The 23,932-nt window shown below is 44.7% G+C and overlaps 1 protein-coding gene across 1 annotated transcript in view; it reads left to right on the top strand.

Annotated features, from left to right (window-relative positions):
* Positions 1–23,932, top strand: part of LOC133140879 (astrotactin-2-like) — a 408,973-nt gene that overhangs the window by 254,971 nt on the left and 130,070 nt on the right. Inside the window, exons 12-13 of the mRNA XM_061261152.1 lie at positions 18,157–18,323; positions 20,949–21,137. Of these exons, the coding sequence (XP_061117136.1) occupies positions 18,157–18,323; positions 20,949–21,137 (356 nt within the window). The remainder of the gene's footprint in view (positions 1–18,156; positions 18,324–20,948; positions 21,138–23,932) is intronic.

Below are 23,932 nucleotides of genomic sequence, written 5' to 3'. Positions count from 1 at the left end.
GCATGTTAATGCTGAGTTACTGCTGCTGGGCAGGGGAACGTGTTGATGTCCGTTCCTTAATACCGTCCCCACTGTGGCCTGTGCCACATTTATTACTTGCTGCATATTATTACTGTGTTCATTTAACTTTATTCATTCACATTTATTATTACTGCATATTATTACTGTATTCATTTAACTTTATTCATTCACATTTATTATTACTGCATATTATTACTGTATTCATTTAACTTTATTCATTCACATTTATTATTACTGCATATTGTTACTATTTTCATGTAACTTTTATTATAATGATAATATCAATAATAATAATAATAATAATAATAATAATAATAATAAATGTTAATAAATGTTTGTATTATTTTACCATGGAATACGTAATGAACCAAATATCACTCCTTAAAACTTGTTTACTTAAAACTCAATTCCATTTTATCCATCTAATAACCAAGTAATAATTGGAAAAAAATATATATATATTAAATAAATAAATGTATGCACCTTCAGCCTTCACAAGGAAAGCTATTCCGAGTCTGCCTTTGTTGCCGTGGTGCAGTTAAAAGCCCCTGTAACCAGAAGGTTGTAGGATCAACTCCCCTGCTGAGCGCTGCTTTTGTAGACTTGAAGTGGCGTGCTCGAGCAACTCAACTTCGGTAAGCAACATAAATGAAGAGAAGGTAAAATAGAAAGCCAAAAAGTCACCTCAGATAAGGACAACCGGCAAGAAAATAAATTGGAGAAAGAAAGTAAGTACAAGTCACATGTTCCGGGTGATTCAGCGATTAGATTTTCATCACTATTTCTTCCTAGTCTGCTTCCCAGAGGAATATCTCTGACATTTCATTCCGCAGGAAGGGCGTTTGTTGTTATGTATGTCCAATTCAGTCCAGTTAATGACCCACAGCATGTCAATATCCATTTGTCCTGCTCTGACTTCTGGCCACCTCTGGAAAGCCGTATAGAGTGTGCGGATTTGGATTCTCAGAGTTATTTCTAGGATCTTTGTCCTCTGAATAAGCTTCTGCCAAGCAGCCTCCATCACATAAAAGAGACTTACCTCTAACCACCCCGAGCAGCCAGGGTTGTGATAGCAGAATACCTTCCATCATGATTAGAGTTCTTTTAAACAGTCTGGTTGTTTGGAACTTTTAAGTTTAACTTGTAAGTATATTATCAATGGCTACACCACCAGCAACAAAGCAATATATACTTTTGAAAATGTAATATAGTACAAGCAGGCTCAAAGCAACTCCCTATTTTTTTTTTTTAGTGTGGACACCTTTCTGAGTAATTTAATTCTGATCCCATGGTGATATCTGCAAAGAAGAACAGAAAAATGAATGCTCGTTCAAAATCACTCGCCATCTGTGCTTGACAAACGTGCATTGTGGATAGATTAAATCTCTGGGAGCACAACTACAGCCTTTATTATGGTGTTTTGAAAATGTGTTGATAGCCCGTGACCTGCTGACATGAATTAAATTATACACTTTCATAACTTTTATTTTGAAAAAATTATTCCCACTGTTGACTCCCCCACCTCTAGGCGACTGTGTCTCCAGGCTCAGACATCTTTTATGAGGCTTCTGCTCTGAAACTCAGAAAACAGTGGACTATAAGCCCTTACACAGCCCAGAAAACCGGGTTATAAGCCCTTATACAGCTCATGAAATAGTGGGTTATAAGCCCTTATACAGCTCAGAAAAGAGTGGGCTATAAGCCCTTATACAGCTCATTAAATAGTGGGTTATAAGCCCTTATACAGCTCAGAAAAGAGTGGGCTATAAGCCCTTATACAGCTCATTAAATAGTGGGTTATAAGCCCTTATACAGCTCATTAAATAGTGGGTTATAAGCCCTTATACAGCTCATTAAATAGTGGGTTATAAGCCCTTATACAGCTCATTAAATAGTGGGTTATAAGCCCTTATACAGCTCAGAAAAGAGTGGGCTATAAGCCCTTATACAGCTCATTAAATAGTGGGTTATAAGCCCTTATACAGCTCATTAAATAGTGGGTTATAAGCCCTTATACAGCTCATTAAATAGTGGGTTATAAGCCCTTATACAGCTCATTAAATAGTGGGTTATAAGCCCTTATACAGCTCATTAAATAGTGGGTTATAAGCCCTTATACAGCTCATTAAATAGTGGGTTATAAGCCCTTATACAGCTCAGAAAAGAGTGGGCTATATGCCCTTATACAGCTCAGGCTGTGATATTCCTGCAAAGCTTTTGTTAAGTTGTAAAAAGTTATCATTTCTGACCGAATGTGGCCAAATGAGAAATATGTCTTTGCCTAAAAGTTTTAAAACAGAAAAAGGGAATTAAGAGTCCAGCTGTAGAATGTAGAATTTGCCTAATCGTAGCAAGATACATTGTGAAAGTTGCTAAATAAAAATGATCATGCAGCTTTTTTTAAGCACTCTTAGCATCGCTGTACTCAGGGCACCCTAACGTTTCTACACCAAATTAATTGGGTGCATGCCATCATTCACTCTCTATTTTGAACCAAGTCTTTATGTTTTGGTGTAGAAAGCAGACCTGGGTGAAAAATGAACTCGAGATTTTTTTTAGAGCATTTTTTTTGTCAAAGCAATGAAGATATTATTCACGGTTTGGTCGACACAGAGTGCTGTTGTGCTAACTGTGTGAAGAGATCTAAAAACGTAAACATAGTGTCAGAAAATGCTTGTTAGCTATTATAAATAACTAATCATCTTGACGAGATATGTACTTGGTAATGCGTTTTTAGTGAAATGTTGCGCTGGCAGATGTAGGAGTCATCTGAAGACAGAAGCAAATGATGATTCGGTCAGTCCCAGCCAAGTGTTTGAACTTTAAATTAAAGCAGTTTAGGCCATTATATAGTTTTTTATTTATTTATTTTCATAAGTCTAATAAGAAGTTCTTGCCTGTGGAACAAAACAGCAAATCAATGTGTGCTGATGCCAGGCCTGTGATTTTTATGCCGGTTAATGCTAACGGCGTATTTCCCTCTAGCCCTATTAAGAAAGTTCCTTTGTCTGATTGCTCCCCCACAAGATTCAGATGCAATATAAAGTTTGAACTTTCAAAAGAGCACAGCTATCAATGCTCTGGAGACAAAAGAAGAATATCAGAGCTAAAGAAAACCTCTTAATTGTTCCCACGTACGTGGGGTAGTTCAGCTATAGCATGTTTGTGTTTTGATTTCAGAATCCTTCCTAAAATAGCCTGCACATCTCTCAACAGGTGCTTTGGTTCTGTGTGTGTGTTTGTGTGTGTGTGTGTGTGGGAGGTGTGCTGTGTGTGTGTGATGTGTAATGTATGTGTGTGTGAATGTGTGTGACGTGTGTGTGCGTGTTTGTGTGTGTGTGTGCATGTCAGTGTGTGTAAGAGTTAGCACAAGTGGGCGTGTGTGAATATCTGTGTGCAGCTTTCTAAATAACATTTTGCAACACCCATATCAGGTGTTGCGAAATGTGTGCATGTGTGTGTGAATGTCTGTGTGTGTTGACATCACCCACACCATACACACACACAACACACACACACACACACACACCCATACCACACACACACACTCACACGCATACATACACACTCACACACGCACACTCACACACATACACACACACACACTCACACACATACACACACACATACAAACCTGTTGATTGATTGACATTTCTTCTGCGGGGTGTACTCCAGATGTGTCTCACAGTGAGACATCGAGGGTGTGTGTGGCTCTCTCTAAATGAGGTGTTCGTTTTCAGGGCCGTATTTGAGGTGTTGTGAAATGTGTGCGCAGTGCCATTGAGCTCGAGATTACGAGCTCACCTTCCTGTTGCACTGACCATCTGCGAGTTCAGTTAACAGCCAACCGCAGGCCATCAGTTAACACAGGGAAGAGTGAAACATTCAGGACCCCGACAACTTGTGTGTGACAAAGCACGGGGGGTTGTTGGCATTAAAGTCAGAGCATCTCGCCAAGTGCCTCCAGAAGGCCTGACAGAGACAGTAATGAGTGACTAATTACTCATTTTGCTAATGAGGAATTCTTCAGCCCTGACGAGGGATCGAGAGAGTTCCTCTCTTGCCTGGTGGGTGATCATGTATCGATTGGCACTCTGGTCGGTATCAGTCCGCTGAAGTGAGGCGCATCTTTAAGCCCGGGGACCGCGGTGTTTTTCTGCGCTGTACTGGTCCTGACCCGGCTCATGACGGGGTGGAGGCAGCCTTCACGGCGATGAGTCGCTGCGTTCTCTCTACGTTTTCACTCCTCTGCGTTTTTCTTCTTCACGTCTCTCTGAGAAGCAGCACTGTCCCGCTGAGCGCCCGGCTCTTACTCTCCATTAATTACATTCATTACATTCATTAACAGCACATTAATGGCATGTGTCAGACGCTCTTATCCAGAGCGACGTACATTTGATTAGACTAAGCAGGAGACAATATTCCCCTGGAGCAATGCAGCGTTAGGGGCCTTGCTCAAGGGCCCAACGGCTGTGCGGATCTTATTGTAGCTACACCGGGATTAGAACCACCGACCTTGCATGTCCCAGTCATTTACCTTAACCACTACACTACAGGTCCCAGTCATGTACCTTAACCACTACACTACAGGTCCCAGTCATGTACCTTAACCACTACACTACAGGTCCCAGTCATGCACCTTAACCACTACGCTACAGGTCCCAGTCATGCACCTTAGCCACTACGCTACAGGTCCCAGTCATGTACCTTAACCACTACGCTACAGGTCCCAGTCATGTACCTTAGCCACTACGCTACAGGTCCCAGTCATGTACCTTAGCCACTACGCTACAGGTCCCAGTCATGTACCTTAGCCACTACGCTACAGGTCCCAGTCATGCACCTTAGCCACTACGCTACAGGTCCCAGTCATGTACCTTAGCCACTACGCTACAGGTCCCAGTCATGCACCTTAACCACTACGCTACAGGTCCCAGTCATGTACCTTAGCCACTAGGCTACAGGCCCCAGTCATGTACCTTAGCCACTACACTACAGGTCCCAGTCATGTACCTTAGCCACTAGGCTACAGGTCCCAGTCATGTACCTTAGCCACTAGGCTACAGGTCCCAGTCATGTACCTTAGCCACTAGGCTACAGGTCCCAGTCATGTACCTTAGCCACTAGGCTACAGGTCCCAGTCATGTACCTTAGCCACTAGGCTACAGGTCCCAGTCATGTACCTTAACCACTACACTACAGGTCCCAGTCATGTACCTTAGCCCACCCTGCTCTCCGACTCCGGCCCTTCGACCCCGTGTGGCGGGGATGTGCTCCTGCACCCGATTGTTCTGTTTTTTTCTGTCAGTGTTTTTCACCGGAGAACATTTCTCTGAAACATTTCTCGGACAGATTTCACGTTTGAACAAGGATAATTACGGCATATGGGTCCTTCTCCCTTTCAGGATGAAATGGTGAGAGAGGAGGGTGCAATTTCAGTGAACGGCAAATGTACCACTTTGTTTGAAAATGTATCTTTGCATGTGTAAGTGTGTGTTTGTGTATGCACTGTATATGTGTCCCTGCATGTGTTTTTGTGTGTGTGTGTGTGTGTGTGTGTTTGTGTATGTAGAGTGTGTGTCCCCTCATTTGTTTATATGTGTGTGTATGTGTGTGTGTATGTGTGTGTGTTTGTGTGGTATGTGTGTGTGTGTGTGTGTGTGTGTGTGTGTGTGTATGTGTATGTGTATGTGTATGTGTGTGTGTGTATGCGTGTGTGTGTGTGTGTGTGTGTGTGTATGCGTGTCTGTAGTAGAGGGTAGCCACATGACTATCGTGGTTGTCACTCTCTTCACCCCCGACGGGGGAATCCAGGAGACCCAGGAGAATGTTCTGGAACAGGGACACGACACAAGAGGTCCCTGGCGGGTGTGTGAGGGGTGACAAAAAGATTCATGGCCCCCCCACAGATTGCCTGGCACCCTATTAACTGGGGTTGATGGGACAAGATTGGCTGTCGGAGGCGGGAAGGCGCCCGGCCGTGATTGATCGCGCGGAGCGTCGGAAGGTTCTCTAAAGATCACAGCCGCCGCGTTTCCCCATGAATAAAACAAAGGATTTTATCTGCCTAACTGATGCTTCTCCGCCCGCGGGTTGCTTCCTCAAAATCAACGCTTTGAATTTGATCCCAACAACCGGTTTTATTGCGTTTTCTGCTCGGTCCATTCAAGTTTCATCACGGAGCTCCTTTCTCTCTATGTGTTTTTTTTTTTTTTTTGTCCTTTCATGGATTCTCCTTCACTGCTCAGACACGAGCAGACGCTAGATATGACTGGTGATACATCAAAGATGCATGTCCTGCCAATACTTAGAATGCCACTGCAATTAATGTAATAGTCACACACACTAATAAGGAGAATATAAATATTTTGAAAAGTACATTGCATATAGTATTATATTGGTTGACAAAATAGAAGTAATGCATGTTGTGTGGTATACAGTCTAAAGACACTGAATGGTACGGTCGTAGATTTTAAATTGATATGATTTATTGATTTATTGCCCAATTATGAGCAAATCAAGTAGAATGTAGTTTAGAATTTAAACCGCAATAATACACCTGGTGGTGATCGTGCATTGATTTGAAACTGAGCTTACCATTTCAGCTTCAGAAAAAAATTATTGGTTATCGGTTAGCAATGTTTTGTAAACGTTTACAACTCAGTTTTGGTTAACTGTTTAAACATTCACACCCCTAGCAGACATTGCCGCTGGTTAAAAACATGAAACAGATTTACTGCACACAGGGTTTCTAGCCAAAGCTAATTAACAAACCCAGTCCCTATTAAGGCTCTTCAATTCAATTTGCAATACAGAAAAGTGACATGAAGACAGTGAAGATATTTACAAAATAATTGTAATGTTTATGTGCAGGTTTCTATAATTCTATAAATTATCCAGAATTTATATTGCAATGAAATGCTGTTATAAACCAGTTGTAACATATTAGCAACATGGTAATTACAATGTAATTACTCTGGTAGCGTGTGAGATCCATACAGTGTTAATACCTGGTGTCTGGACCAGTTGTGAGAGTGTAAAGTCCACTTTAACCATGTTAAATTCAATATTCAATCATTCATTCTCAGATCTGATCCAATCACAATCACATTAGCTACGTAGTATTCTGTATTTATATAGCTGAGAGCCAATAGATTCTGATATAGCGGAGTTCTACCACAAATATAACAACACTGAATAAAATATAATGTACACGGCACCAAGTAAATCCAAAAGTAGCTGGGATTGCATGTTCTTTTTTTCCAGGAAGTATGCAGTGAATTGTTGATGTTCTTCTTCTTCACAGCAGCAGGAGAGGTTGTATAACTGTTGATGCTTTCAGAATCTTTCATAAAAATACTTCAAATTACCTCTCGTAAGTGTATTACTTGTAAAAATCCCTGGTTTTAGCTTCGCAAAGCTGGTTGGGAGCCCGCTGCGATTGGGGGCACCCTCATTGTACCATTACTCATCAACAGATCTGTGCTGCATTAGCCGCTTAGCATAATGCGCTGCCGTTTATACCGAGCGATGCGACCTGCTTCTCACGCTCCGCCCCGTCTTCCAGACAGATGCGGTGTCAAACGCCCGGCTCCCTGCGCCCAGCTCCCTGCGCCCGGCTTTCTGTGCCCTACCTGGGAGGTAGAAAAACATCTCTGCTCCGGCTTGCCCTACTAAGCCTCTCATTTTCATACATTTAAATAATTACAGTTTATTTTTGAATACATTTTCATAATTCTGCCTTCGCGGTTCCGGCGGTGTCACTCGGGAGAGCAGATTGGCAGCGCGTTTGGGGGGCGGACGTGTCCTCGACTGCAGATGAGAAACTGTTCCTCCCTGGGACCAGCTCAGTGGAACCAGCTCAGTGGAACCAGCTCAGTGGAACGAGCTCAGTGAGACCAGCTCAGTGAGACCAGCTCAGTGGAACCAGCTCAGTGAGACCAGCTCAGTGGAACGAGCTCAGTGAGACCAGCTCAGTGGAACCAGCTCAGTGGAACCAGCTCAGTGAGACCAGCTCAGTGAGACCAGCTCAGTGAGACCAGCTCAGTGGAACCAGCTCAGTGAGACCAGCTCTGTGGAACCAGCTCAGTGAGACCAGCTCTGTGGAACCAGCTCAGTGAGACCAGCTCAGTGGAACGAGCTCAGTGAGACCAGCTCAGTGGAACGAGCTCAGTGAGACCAGCTCTGTGGAACCAGCTCAGTGAGACCAGCTCTGTGGAACCAGTTCAGTGAGACCAGCTCAGTGGAACCAGCTCAGTGGAACCAGCTCGGTGAGACCAGCTCAGTGGAACCAGCTCAGTGGAACCAGTTCAGTGAGACCAGCTCTGTGGAACCAGCTCAGTGAGACCAGCTCTGTGGAACCACTCTGGAAGACCAAAACCCTTTAGTGACTTTTATTTTGACATGACTGATTTACCATCGGGGTCGCTAGTGAGTGATGAGACCGTTGAACACTGTCTTCCCCTGAATGATGCTAGAACCAGTTTTTTTGGGATTACATAATGGGACTGTCACTGTGAGACAGCCGCAGTAAGAACTGGCATGGTCTGGTATCCAGTCCTGAAACGGTGCCCTAACAAGTCTTCATGTTCCTGTGGAAATGATCTTCAGCGTACAGACGGTGCAGTTTCAGAGACCTGCTGAAGGCTCCGTTGATGTGGCCTGAGGTCAGAGTTTCTTCGTGCCGGTGCGTAAGGCCGAGGACAGTAAATTATAATCATGAAGTTTCTCTCTGACACAGTTAAGGCCATGGTCTCACTGGCTCTGGGGAAAGGAGAATAAAATTGAAATACTAGCTCTATGCATTGTGGGCTTTATGGGTAGAAGTTTCAGAACAGAACTTTTTTTCATTTTTTTTTCAATGTGTCACTTACCCGTTATTTAAGCTCTGAGCAAATCCTGCCAGCTCGCACCTACAGCAGACAGCACAGAAATAGCACACGGACGCGCTGGAATCACAGGAAGTGATGCGGGCAAGCGAGTGATGCTGTCAGTCGCCCCCCTTTCCCTCCTGCAGCAGCAGCAAGTCAGAGTAACAGAGTAAACGGCAAAGTCCAAAATAAGCCCAGAGTGCACATTCAGCAGTCCCCTACCCCGCCTCCTTACTTAATCAGCGATGTAATACACCCCCTCGCCCAGCTCCCAAACAGTGCAGCCCTGGGTAATGAGGGCACAAAAAAAAATACTGATCGGTAAATTATGTCAGAGGTCAGAGGTCAGAGGTCAAAAGTTAAGACTTAACGGAGAGGAAAGAGCAGAGACTGGAGACGTGAGGCTTTGAGAGCCGAGCGGATTTGGATCACCGGGGAAATCGATTCGCTGAGCCCCGAGCGCACTCTTGCCTCGCGCTCCAGTCAAGGCGTGGATTGGCGGAAAAGTTCACGTTTAATCCAGGAAGAGGAGGTTGTGTGTGTGTGTGTGTCTGTGTGTGTGTGTGTGTGGGGGGGGGTTGTGACATCAAGTTCACATTAAAGTGGAATAACAGTGCGTTCACTTACTGCAGTCCCAACTGGCTGCAGAGTGTTGGTGGGATATTATGCACAAGCTTCCTGTTTCATGTTTGCATTACTGAGCTACACATATTCCTGTTTGGTGCCCGCATGCCCCAGAGAAAGCTCTTTCCCTCCGTCTCTCTCCCTCTCTCTCTCTCCCACCTTTTATTCTCTCTCTCCCTCCCTCTCTCTCTCCCTCCAACTCTCTCCCTCTCTCTCCTACCTATTATTCTCTGTCACTCTCACTTTCTCTCTCTCCCACCTTTTATTCTCTCTCACTCTCTCACTCTCGCTCTCTCCCACCTTTTATTCTCTCTCTCACTCTCACTTTCGCTCTCTCCCACCTTTTATTCTCTCACTCTCTCACTCTCTCTCACTCTTGCTCTCTCCCACCTTTTATTCTCTCTCTCTCTCTCTCTCTCTCTCTCACTCTTGCTCTCTCCCACCTTTTATTCTCTCTCTCTCTCTCTCTCTCTCACACCTTTTATTCTCTCTCTCTCTCTCTCTCTCTCTCTCTCTCTCTCTCTCTCTCTCACTCTCTCTCTCTCTCCCTCTCTCTCTCTCTCTCTCTTCAATTTCTAACTCCCCACTTCTCTCACCGGGAAGTTGTGGTGATTATGTCACTGATTGTCAATTCTTACCTGGTGAAATTCAGAATTGACTCTTAGAGTTATGGCATCAAATAAATACTCCCTGTGAAAGGCAAACCCTATGAAGGAGAGCCAGCGAGCCTGTGATTTATTATTATATTTCACTTTCCCAGAGGAGGGAAAGAACAGGTATAAAGAATGTGGATATACGGCAACATGACTAAGGAGGGGGAAAAGGGAGCCTTTTGGATCAAACTAAGATTTGTCGGGAAGAAGCCATTTGTTCCGGGAAACTCCATTACGCTAATTGTCGGCGGGCTGATTAAGCCGTCAGGAAACCCAGATGTACTTTCTCAGACTGGGCTGGTGTGCCTCTCCCCCATCGATCGTGTGATGCAATACACCGCGGCTAATTAATACCTCATCTCCTATTCCGCTCATATAGCCTTCGGTTTCTGCAATTCGCAGCCGGTCGTCGACGGCACAAAATAAATGTGGATATTTACCCTGGAGTTACTATCCAACATCCACCCCAACTCCATAGCTGTGCCATCTTCCATCAGCAATAATACTCTATTTAATAATCTAATTGTTATTTCTTTCACTATTATTTTGTTATTTTATAGCTTTGCTGATATGTTGTCATCGTACTTTCTTATAGATCATTTCAGTTCACTTTTTAGTTTTCCATTTCTTGTTTATCTTGGGGTGGCACGGATGGTGCAGTGGGTAGCACTGCCGCCTCACAGCAAGGAGGTCCTGGGCTCGAATCCCTGTCGGCCAGGGCCTCTCTGTGTGGAGTTTGCATGTTCTCCCCGTGTCTGCGTGGGTTTCCTCCCACAGTCCAAAAACATGCAGGTTAGGCTGATTGGAGAGTCTAAATTGCCCGTAGGTATGAGTGCGTGAGTGAATGGTGTGTGTGCCCTGCAATGGACTGGCGACCTGTCCAGGGTGTATTCCTGCCTTTCGCCCAATGAATGCTGGGATAGGCTCCAGCCCCCCTGTGACCCTGTTCAGGATAAGCTGGTTAGGATAGTGAATGAATGAATGTTTATCTTGGTTTTATCTATATTTCCTCTCTGTCTGACGGTGGAGCTACATGTTTTGTTCCTCAACGATCAATTTTCACGAATGTACGCTGAAAGTATAGTAATGTTATCTTTGAGTTCAAATGAATACTTTGTACCAAGCAAAAATCTAATTAATGATATATTGCTAGATAGGGGCACAATGTCATGCACCTATGGGTTTCTGTCCCAGCTACAAGCAGTTGTACCCTTTTAGGCAGTTTTTGCAGCGTTATGCCTGAGCGTGTGTGGCTGGTGGAGAGACGGAGAAGGACACTGAGGAGGGTTGTGGGTTCTTTCCCCTGATTAGATTTGGCGGAAAGATGGGGGAGGGTATTTGGGGATTGTATGTTTACAAGAATAACGGTATGCTTTTTATGAGTTTATAATATCAAAAAATTTCAATTAAAACAGTTCATCATAAAAAAAAAAGGATTAACTGATTACATTACATTACATTATTGGCATTTGTCAGATGCTCTTATCCAGAGCGACGTACAGTTGACTAGACTAAGCAGGAGACAATCCTCCCCTGGAGCAATGCAGGGTTAAGGGCCTTGCTCAAGGGCCCAACGGCTGTGCGGATCTTATTGTGGCTACACTGGGATTCGAACCACCGACCTTGTGTTTCCCAGTCATTTACCTTAACCACTATGCTGCAGGCCGCCCACTGATGGGGGAGAGGCGCAGGGAGAGAGCCCAGGTGATGGACAGGGGTCAGGGGTCACACGGTTTCCCGCCGCCTGGCGGAGGGTGAAAGGCGAGCCGGCGCCCCGTCTGGCCGGGTTTCATCCCCTCCCGCTTCACCCCATCGCTGCTGCAGACGGAGAGAGCTCAGCGCTTATCCTCCCCGCTGGCAGCGGCTCATCTCTGGGGTTTTACTCCTGGAGCTGGTCTCCTCAGATGGAGAGGAAAACAGGCCCACCACACAACAAACCCCATCCCACCCCGCCCCCCCCCTCCCTCAGCCAGATCCCACCCCCCCCCCCGCCCGCCCGCTCACCCCCCCGCCCTGGGCAACGTGCTCAGATTTACAGCCTCTTTGTATTCCGGAGGAAACATTGGCTCCAGCCAAGCGCCTTTTACGACAATCCGTGCCAAGCCGCAAAAACAAAAAGCCAACAAAACAAAAAATGGAACAAAGCAAACAGAGCCGGAATTCACGCCAATTAGTGTCAATGGATCCATATTAATTACAAAGTAGCCAATTATGCGTGATTTCCACCTGGCTCTCGTTCAGAAAGGAGCACGAGCAGAGCTCTGGTGTTCTATACAGTCGTTTATGAACAGGCCTGACTCCATGGCAGGCTTGCTTTGGTCTTACTGCTCGTTGCAAGGAAGAAAACTTGACCCGAAGAACATGCTGGTTGCATCATGGTCGAGACGTTTTTTGGGAACTGGAAGTCAGCTCTACTTTTTCAAAAGGCAGAGGCCGTCCAATGGAATCCTTTTTTTTTGCCCATCTGTTCAGCCAAGTTAATGATAAAACTTCTCACTTATAATGATATAATTTTTGGCTTCGACGTGATTTCGTTCCTCTTCCACCCGCAGAGATTGCTGCTGCAGGTGGGAGACAGCGTTAGAGTTAGAGTTAGAACCCACAGGATTTCCTCGACCTGTGTGTAATTCTCTTCTTTTTTTTTTTGCTCCGGTGGCTGACTTGTGGAGACTCTTAATTAAAGAGTGTAGAAGCCTTTCATCTGTGAAAGTGGTTTCAGGCTGAGTGGTCTTGTAGTTTTGGTGTTCAGATTGTCTCTCTCTTTAATCATTGTCTCTTCCATTAGGACAGTCGTGTGCACCACGGCATCAGCAGAGACAGCACCCTCACTGGAACTGCTATCCTCTCTATCTCTCTCTCTCTATCCTATCTCTTGCTCTCTCTCGATGACTAATAACTGGAGCTCCTCTCCTCCCTCTCTCTCACTGCCCCTAATGACTACCACTCCTTTACTTCCTCCTCACCCCACCCCCAGTGACTGGTGCCCCTCCACTCCTCCTTTCTCCATCCATGCCTTCCTCCCAAGTGCTCGCCCTCATGCTTACTGTAACAGTCACCCTAAAACCTGCCCTATACCCACCCTTACTCACTTCCCCCAACACTCACTTTAACCCTTTAGTGAAGTCGGGTCATTTGTTACCCTGAGGACAAGGGGAGTATACAGAAAGTTAAGACTACACAAGGGTTAAAGTGGCAGGCTATCATTTTTTCATTTGAACAAATACCATATTTGAGACATATTCCTCAAAAAAAGAGTGAGAAGGCTGCATGTCACAGGGAAGTATGGGGATTGAAGTGTAGAATAGCTGGTACATCCAAAATCCACCAAAACCGAGGAAAAACGTAGATTGCCACTTTAACGATCTCCCGAAAGCTGATCCTACAATCTCAGAAAAACGGTGCAAAAATTAACCCTGAGAAGAACCCTGTGATTCCATAGAAGAACTGGATCTAGTTCAAGGGTTTTTTCGGGTAAAATGGGTCTTTGGGAGCTTTCATACTTCACTCCTATCATACAGGGTTCTATGGTTCTGTTTTTTCTGAGAGTGTAGTAAGAACTGGAGAGATAGGACTTGATTGACATGCGCCTGTTCTGTTTTTGATGGAACATGAATGCTTTGTGAGAGTTTCAGGACCTAAGAACGGCAAAGAAAATCTGTGTCTTCCACCCTGTACCTCCATGTAAAGAACGTTGAGTTTGATCATCAAATCTTTCTGATGATTAGGAATGCTGAGCACCTCATAGGTCTCTTGATCTGAGCTGCTATAGAGACGTGTTGCGCTGTATTGACTGGTGGAATCGTGATGCTTTAAGTCATAGTACATCAAGCCTTTACTATTTCCCTTTAGGTGGACTTTATTACCCCTCCAGTGTGCTTTTTTTTGTCTCATAATCTCTTCATTGTCATGGTATCTATTCCCCTAGCAACCTAATCAATATCACTGCCTGCTACAAATTTTAATTCCTCTGGTGAGTAAATGACACTAAGTCCCCCCCCAAACCCTGTACAAATAGCATTACTGGGGGTTAGACTGCCTTTCTCTCTGCTCGTTCACCTGAACAGTCCTTTGATTGGGTAGAACCCTGACGGTGGTGATGGACCTTGGTTATAATTGGCTGGCTCATCAACGGGGGCTGTTTTGACTGGCTGAGTGGAAGGATGGTTGGGGGAATATTTATTGGCAGAATACTGGGCATCTGATTGCCTGGATGATGGACGATTGAAGATGTCATGGATGTGGGTATCGATTGACTGTGTTCAATAGGTTAAAGAGTGACCCCCAAGCCAAGCCAGGCTCATTGTTTCTGAACTGTAGTCAAACTGCCTGGGGGATTCAGCCTCTCCACTGAGTGCCATGATGCTTTAATCATGTCAGTTTATGTGTGTATGGATAAGGTGCATTGTTACAGATGTGTGTGGATACCTTCTGTTTGTTTGATGGAGCCATTAAAGGGTAATTACACTCCAGAACTGTAAACGTATTTGTGTTTGTATACCTAGGTTATAGTGAAACATTTTAATCCATGCCATTAATTCAACACTTCTGAAATAATATAATTTGGCTGAAAACTGGTATAAAAGTGTCCTCTGCTGGGAAGGCCTGTAGTGTAGTGGTTAAGGTAAATGACTGGGACCCACAAGGTCGGTGGTTCTAATCCCGGTGTAGCCACAATAAGATCCGCACAGCCGTTGGGCCCTTGAGCAAGGCCCTTAACCCTGCATTGCTTCAGGGGAGGATTGTCTCCTGCTTAGTCTAATCAATTGTACTTCGCTCTGGATAAGAGTGTCTGCCAAATTCAAGTCATGTATGCTGCCCTCTAAAGCTGCTGTCCACTCGGGGTGCGCTGTTGGAGGTACGTCTACGTCATACAGATGTCAATCAAGATATCCAGTGGGACTTTTCTCCATTTACTTTTTAATGTTCATTGGTGCAAGGTGCACTTCAGAGACCAACGGTGCCAACGTGTGGCATCCCACGTTATTTAAACAGCACAGCAACTATAAGTCCCTGCAGTCAGGAGTGGATGTTCTAGATTTAGAGGGAGCGGATTAAAAGGTCTTAAAGGTGTTTTCTAAAATTAACATCTAGTCAGTCTGATAGGTTATTCACAAAAAGGTATTCTGTAAGCCATGAATCACCTGAAGGGATGTGTTCTCTTCCGTGGGGAGAACTCCCTACATCAAGTCCGGGTTTCATGCAAGCTGAACGGAGAACTGTGTATATTACTGACTGAATATAAAGGCCCCCATAAAGATTAATGACCCTTTCATCATCATTGCGCAAAACACTGTGAGCAGTTATATCAGAAACCAATTCCTAGCGCTTGGTAACAGCTTTACGATTCATAACTGGGAAGACTTAGCCTCCGGGATGCCTGTGCCTAAATCAGCAGGTAAATGTCTGTCAGTGGCCATTATTTTAGCCACATCTCACATCGGGCAGAACACTGTACTCTAATATCCCACTGTAATTCTGTCCTTCATATATTTCATCTCTCGTTCGCTCTCTCTCTCACTCCCTCTCTCTGTCTTATCTCCTGCACGCAGCTGACTGTCGTAATCCCTGTCTATCTCACTGAATGCTAATCAAGGTTCTCAGCACTCCAGGCCTTCTGCTTATAATACAACAACGGAAAAAAATAAACAAATAAATAAACAAATAAACAAAAGGCTGAATATAATGTGGAATTAATTGTTTACTGCAAGCCGTTTTCTATAGTGCATTGTGCTTGTTGTCATTTTGACTTGGAAGCACATCTCCCCGAAAAGGCCACTCAGCAAATTATTGTTGGCAGCGTACGAAGTGACCCCATGACCTCTGTGTGAGGAGCCCCCATGCCCCATGGCTTTGGGGAACACGATGTTTGCGTCTGACACAGTACGGAGCGCAGGTTAGAGACCCGAGAAGCATCCTGGGGTGAGGGGAACACTCAACCACGACGGCGAAAACAGGCTACAGTCCAAGACTCAACAAAGCAGAACAATAACAAACAAATGCAGCTTCTTAAAATGAAGTGGGAACAGCTTGAGTGGGAGCACCTGCATTCTGGGGGATTTAACTGTCGGACCAGAGTGCAGATAACTTGTGATAATCATTTAAATTTTTATTTTAAATAAGCGTGTCCAATTCCCGCACTAATTTGGAACAGCCAGCTGTCTGCAATCGCAGCCATGTTCACGTGGAACATGGCCGATTCGGGAGAGTAGACTTGTGGCGTCATACGCGTCTGCCACTTTTTACAGACTACAGCCGGGGTTGTACAGTGTGGAGTCAGAGGAAGACCTTTCATATGTAGCTTTAACATGCAGTCCAATAAACGGGCGGGGGTTGCTACATTACATTACATTATTGCCATTTGGCAGACGCTCTTATCCAGAGCAGCGTACAGTTGATTAGACTAAGCAGGAGACAATCCTCCCCTGGAGCAATGCAGGGTTAAGGGCCTTGCTCAAGGGCCCAACGGCTGTGCGGATCTTATTGTGGCTACACCGGGATTAGAACCACCGACCTTGCGGGTCCCAGTCATTTACCTTAACCACTACACTACAGGCCGCTAGATATGCTAACAAACTGATCCCTCTCATACCCTGAGCAACACAATCACCAGTTGTGCATTTCTCTATGGGGCTACCAGTGCAAGTAGGCACTCATGCAGTCCTGATTTGGGGCTTGTCTACACAACACCATACTGAATGAGCCACCCAGCAGCTATGGGCGATAATCTTCTGACGTGCACACACATGTAGAGTCACTATAAATGACAAATAATGATTTCAGTTGCAACCTAATCCTTCCTTGAAAATAACATGAGATGGTATTTTGGTTTATTGATCTTACCTAAGGCTAAAATATTGACCTCATCCTCCTTACTATGAAGAAATTATGGCAATGATGTAACCCAAGATCTGCTGTATGGGGTCTCTGATATGATCACCACTTACCACTATTACTGGTGAGGACACTTCCCGCAGGATTATTGCTCCAATAACACTCTGGATTTGTCTGTTGAACTATGCAATGTTTTGCTGGTGTTGTTTCACTGCTTTTTACTGTCCATTGGAGTTGCTGCCGTTAAATGTGTTAAGTGTTATTGGCTGTGAGAAGCTTCCAGAAGCAATTTCCTATGTGTGTATTTTTATATGTGTAACTAGCGATAATAAACTGAACTGAACGTAACTGGGTGAAATAAATGAGGTGATCGGTTGGGAGCAGGAGCTGCCGAGTGTGTGAGGAGAGTATACATTTGAAGGGTCCTGTGTGTGCTGCCTTTACACCATGGAGAAACTTTTTTGTGTGTTGAAAGGGACCTTTTAAATTCTACATACTAAGTTGTTATAGTTTGAGCCAGGTTTGTAAACAGGCAAGGAGGGTCAGGGGTCATGTTGTCCCTCCATCTCTCCCATGTAACATTGGAGGCAGGAAGAGATTTCCAAAAGCATTTTTTTTTTTTCACAGCAGATGTTGGCGACCTTGGTGTAAAATCATATGCTATGCTAGTTTGACCACCTTGAAAATTGAGCTGGTCAAGCTGGTGATGAACTGGTTTAGCTCATACCCAGCTGGATTGTACACCAGGGTCGGCCTCCTTTGCTGGTAGCTTGTCTGAGCCAGTAGCTGGACAACCAGCAACCAGTTGTTTCAAAACATAGCTTGAGCTGTTTTTTCAACAGGGTGCCCAGGTCCTGGAGAGCTGCAGACTGCTGGTTCTAGTTGTTACTCTGAACCTCATTTAATGATTTCATCATTTGATTACATAGTTAACTCACCTCTCCAGGTTTCTTGGGTCTAAAATAGTTGTTGTATTTAAGGTGAAATCAAAAACCAGCAAGAACCTGCAGCTTCCCAGGACCAAAGTTGGCCACTCCTGGTTTAGATGTTCATTTGTTACTGCATGTTATTTTGCAACAACCTGATTAGACTAACAACCTCCGTTTCCCTCTCTCTCTCTCTCTCTCTCTCTCGCCTCAATCTCATTCAATCTCCAGTGCCCTGAGGGACTGAGACCGATGAAAGATGGCTCGGGTTGCTATGACTACTCGAAGGGCACAGACTGCTCCGACGGCTTCAACGGGGGCTGTGAGCAGCTGTGCCTGCAGCAGCTGGTGCCTCTCCCTAGGGACCCCACCTCCAGCAACGTGCTCATGTTCTGCGGGTGAGTGTCCCCTCCATTGCCCCGTTCCTCCTCTTGACCCTACTCAGGAGCTCGGCTACTCCACGTCTCTGTCTTAGACCGCCGGTCCCCACTCCTGGTCCCGGAGAGCCGCAGGGTGTGCTGGGGTCCTCACTCCTGGTCCCGGAGAGCCGCAGGGTGTGCTGGGGTCCTCACTCCTGGTCCTGGAGAGCCGCAGGGTGTGCTGGGGTCCTCACTCCTGGTCCTGGAGAGCCGCAGGGTGTGCTGGGGTCCTCACTCCTGGTCCTGGAGAGCCACAGGGTGTGCTGGGGTCCTCACTCCTGGTCCTGGAGAGCCGCAGGGCGTGCTGGGGTCCTCACTCCTGGTCCCGGAGAGCCGCAGGGTGTGCTGGGGTCCTCACTCCTGGTCCCGGAGAGCCGCAGGGCGTGCTGGAGTCCTCACTCCTGGTCCTGGAGAGCCGCAGGGTGTGCTGGGGTCCTCGCTCCTGGTCCTGGAGAGCTGCAGGGTGTACTGGGGTCCTCACTCCTGGTCCTGGAGAGCTGCAGGGTGTACTGGGGTCCCACCCTGTGGCTGTCCAAGACCAGGAGTGAGGACCACTGTCTTGGACATAATGTACATCATGGATGGGAAATTCCATTCCTGGAAGTCCAGTCTGTATGTAGGATTTCATTTCCGTGAATCCAATGACTTACCCCAGCTGAATGACCTCAATCAGCAGTGTACACTAACACTGTTTCTGTGAAACATGTCATATACTGTTGGTATTGGATTCATATTCATATTGCATCATGTGAATTGGATGTCTGAAGGAAAATGTCTCCAGTTGCTATCAAATTCTTCAGCTTACTTTGGGTCAGTGCCTTCCGTTAAAAAGAACGTAGCCTAGATTAGCCAACCAAGATGGCCAGAAGGCAATGCATTTCATAGGTTCCGATACACCAGGCAGCTTGCAAAGCATGGAAAAGTGTTTGAATACAAAGAATTACGCATTTGAACCAGGTTTGCTACAGAAGATAACAACATAGGCTAATAATATGCCAGAGCTGCCCAGCAAAGATGATGCTGCCATTTTCACCAGCATCCAACTACTGGTTCTGACTACTTCACATTTACATGGTGCTATTCAAGAGTATCTTATCCACTCCTTTTTTAGTCTGATAAATAAGTTCCGTTTCCCCCTTTTTGCAAGTCAAATCTCAAATAAAAAAGTAAAATGAAATGCAAATGTAATCAGGCAGTTATTTCAGAAACAGTAGTCACAAGATAGTTATTATTTCATTAAAAAATGTTTGACTTGATTATATTTTTAAAGTTGCTTAACGGCACCTTAACATCATGCATAGTAATGAGAATTTTAAGTACATTTAGACATGATTATTAATATGGCTCAATCTTTACTCTCTTACCGGGAATGTGAACCTTCAGTCTAGTGTAGCGTAGTTCCCTAACCACTCATAAACACTGTTCATCTGAATCAGGGATAATGTCTCATATTTCAAAATTATGGATTTTTAACCGACAATTATTAAGGCATGGAAAATTTCTACAGCTTAATTTCACTGCAAAACACAAATCACTTTACTTCGAGTAATTTCTGTCTCTGCTGTTCTCGGTTTTTTTTTTAAATGTCACTCTCCTTACTGAGAGATTTCACAAGGGAAATTATCTCTGATTTACAATTTCAAAAGAATATCAGCACAGCTCAGAGTAGTTCCTGATTATGCATAGCAACAGAATCGTGATTACACCTGACAACAGAATCCTGTTAATACCCCAATCAGGCCCCTGTCGTGAAATATCTCAAAAATAACACAAATGTCTGCTCCGAAATGCAGTGTGGAAAAACGTTTCCGATCAGCCCTCTCCTTCAATTTGTCTCAACACGCTTTTGTTGCAACCCTTCCTTGCCCTTATTGTGACAGCCTTGCTGGTAGGCGCCTTTGTATCATGATCAACAGATGAAGTTTGCGTTACGTATGAGCACTGTTTGTTTTCTGATTGAAAATTAGCGAGCCTACACATCTTCTTTCAGTGAAATATTCCAACTGCGGCATCATCTCAACCCCTCATTTCTGCCACCCTCTCTTCTGTTTCCTGCGTGCTGCAGAAACAGGCTGACTAATCTTACTCTGTCGGGTGTGTGCAAGATTGAAACTCAGGTCGGTTTGTGCTGTCTTCGGTGTGAAGAAGGCGGGTGTCTCTTCCTCTGTGGTGTGGGGCACAGGTTGCAGGCAGACCTGGGTCGGAATTGTTTTGGATTCAGTTTGTTTTCTACGCTTGATTGTGATTGATCTTGCCTGGTACAATCAAGCCAAACCAAAAAGACCAGAAGAAGACCAGTTTTTGAGAGTAGTTCATGGATTCCAGTATGCTTGACAAGCTCAGTAAAGCATAGAAAAGTAGATAGATAGCTATCAAAATGGACAGGTTTGTGGGGAAGCTGGTTGCTATAGTACCTGGATTATACAGTAAATGCAAAATGTTGTAGCACACAGTTCTGTCTGTAGGCACTTTTGTCTTAGGACACTTTTTCGCCGAAGCATAAATCAGCCCTTAGACTTTGGTGCATTCCTTCTCTCCCCGGAGAAGGGAAGCAGCGTGGGTCTGGGTTGTGTGTGAGACGCAGGCCTGCCCTCTGTTTCCCAGGTGCGTGGAGGAGTACAGGCTGGCTCTGGACGGGCGTACCTGCGTGTTGCAGTCCGAGGTTTGTGAGGGACCGGCCTGCCAGCGCCACGGCTCCCGCTTCAACGACACCCTCTTCGGAGAAATGCTGCATGGCTACAACAACAAGACCCAGCAGGTGCATCTGGGCCAGGTGTTCCAGATGACGTTCAGGTGAGCGCAATCTTCCTCATTACCCTGCTGTAAAAAAACTGCTCAAGCTCGGTTTTGACCAGTTCAGACCAGCTCCCAGCTCGACATGGTTTAACTGTTTGACCAGTTCAGACCAGCTCCCAGCTCCACATGGTTTAACTGTTTGACCAGTTCAGACCAGCTCCCAGCTCCACATGGTTTAGCTGGTTGACCAGTTCAGACCAGCTCCCAGCTCCACATGGTTTAACTGTTTGACCAGTTCAGACCAGCTCCCAGCTCCACATGGTTTAACTGTTTGACCAGTTCAGACCAGCTCCCAGCTCCACATGGTTTAACTGTTTGACCAGTTCAGACCAGCTCCCAGCTCCACATGGTTTAGCTGGTTGACCAGTTCAGACCAGCTCCCAGCTCGACATGGTTTAACTGTTTGACCAGTTCAGACCAGCTCCCAGCTCCACATGGTTTAGCTGGTTGACCAGTTCAGACCAGCTCCCAGCTCGACATGGTTTAGCTGTTTGACCAGTTCAGACCAGCTCCCAGCTCCACATGGTTTAGCTGGTTGACCAGTTCAGACCAGCTCCCAGCTCGACATGGTTTAGCTGTTTGACCAGTTCAGACCAGCTCCCAGCTTGACATGGTTTGACCCAATCAAGCTATGTTTTGAAAGCAGCTTATGACCAGCATAACCAGATCAATTTTCAAGCTGGTATAAATGGAGTTTACAGCAGGGTAGCAGTCACTGAAGCAGGTACCCACAGTGTCCTGTTTTTTACGTTTTATGACCAATGCACGATGACATAGAACTAAGCACGACTTATTTTTCTTTCTTTTTTTTAAAGCAAATTGAAATTAAAATGTTTCAAAAATACAAGCTCATATTTAAATTTTTTATGGTCTTATTTTGAATCCCAGAACTCTTTATTTGCACTTGGCAGAGCAAGAGATGCATATTGCAAGAGCACCATTTCCGGATAACAATGAATTGCAAATTTGTACATTCTTCAGCAACAGAATATTTGCTTGCATTAATAAACATTTGCATTGTTCACGAGCAGTCATCCATTGCTAGATTAACTCATCATCATGCTTAATCATGCTTAGATTCATGATAAGTAGTCTGAAGTATTTGTAAATTGTGATGAGATTTAAATGCAACATTAGTTTGGGAGAATTTTGAGAAGTATTTTTGAATATTAAAAAGTTTTCTAACGTAGAGCTACTGTACAAGGGTTTTTGGAAGTTTTCTAGATTAAGATAAGGATGATGATGATGATGATGATGATATCACTTCTGCTGGCAGACACAGCACTGTAAATAGTACCATAGAAGTTTAAGAATTTGGGACTGAAATTTTGCTCCCCTGTCTAAATAGAGTACATTACATCTCTGCTAGCCAGAGGCAATGTGATTTAGTGACTCACAGAAACAACTTTCTCCAGATAGCAGTATCAGCGTTGGCAGTAGATTGAAAATTGTATGTCATTTACCGGTGATTTAACACCAGGAGCTGCAGGGCTTGGGGACTGCCTTTGTAGCACTGCGGAAGTACAAATGTATGGCTTTCATCTGGCTGTGACTGATCTCAGATCAGTGTGGCCGATAGTGGGTACGCCGTGCTCTACAGCTGCTGTTTCTCCTCCCTGTTCCCCAGCCTGCTGCATCAGGCCTTTTAAAAACACATTTTACGGCCATTGTTTCTGAACAAATTCCAGTAACCGCATGGCTTAGTGTTATGTGCCTGTTTTATCTGCTCTCTCGTTGCCTTTACACAATCTCCTAATTCCGCTGCAATAAAGAGATGCCCTTGAGGGGATCTGTATGAGTTCTGAGTGTTTTAGATTGTAGTGAGTGTAACAGGGAGGCCAAGTCTGCTCTGTGGAACACCTGGAGAATCAGCAGTCTGATGGGTTGGCTTTTCTCATGCAGTATTTTTTTTTTTACTGCTTCTGATGTAACATGGGAAATACCGTATGTGCACAAGATAGTTATTTTTCTTAGAGAGTGGATTTTATTCATCAAGTTGTGACTTTAAACTAGCTGATGGATCACCCTAAAAAGAAATCACAGTGGCACTTGGACATGGTATACAAATACTGTATGTACCCTTCAAAACTTCTCCCTTTACACTGTAAAGAGGTTTTGGTGTGACAGTCTTATAAGGTCAATGCATAGTTTCAGTTTTGCACTGTGTATCTATCAACAGTGGGCATTTGGTAACGCTTCAAAATGTAGGCTGCGCTTCAAGGATCGATAATTTTGGTTCTTTCATTTCGGGAGCATAAAAAAAAACATCATCACTAGTAGTGAAGGCATTGGCTTAGAGAGTATGAAAAAGTGAGATTGTGAAAAGGTTTCTCATGAATATAACTGGAAATCTTGCACTAATGCAGAAACATGAGCTGGGGTCTGCCAGTGTTGACTAACTGACTGAGGCTCCACATCTCTCTACTGCGGTCTGACTCCTGGTAATAACTTCTTCTCTAATAAAGACAGATGGTGCCTTCAGGCCTTGGTTTTCATCACAAGAAAGAATGAGACATTTTCTCTCTTTCCACAACTAATGGTCTCACATAGCCTGCAATTGATTTACCTGATTACATCAACCCCAATGGATAGTTAATTTTGATTAATAATTTACCAGCTATGATTGCAAATTGTTATTGTGAAGGTGTTTTATGTGCACTGGAGAGGGAGTGGGCATCTACCCTTAACCAGGAGAGCTATGCACCGAACATACATTTGGACTGAACAGGGTTTTTTAAAGTTATTTAAAATTACAGGAAACAGATTTGCTTTTCAGTCGACAGCACCACAGA

This window comes from Conger conger, chromosome 11 (assembly GCF_963514075.1).
Source record: "Conger conger chromosome 11, fConCon1.1, whole genome shotgun sequence".
NCBI lineage: Eukaryota > Metazoa > Chordata > Actinopteri > Anguilliformes > Congridae > Conger > Conger conger.
The sequence above is the reverse complement of the archived record's forward strand: the minus strand, read 5'-3'. Positions and strand labels throughout refer to the sequence as shown.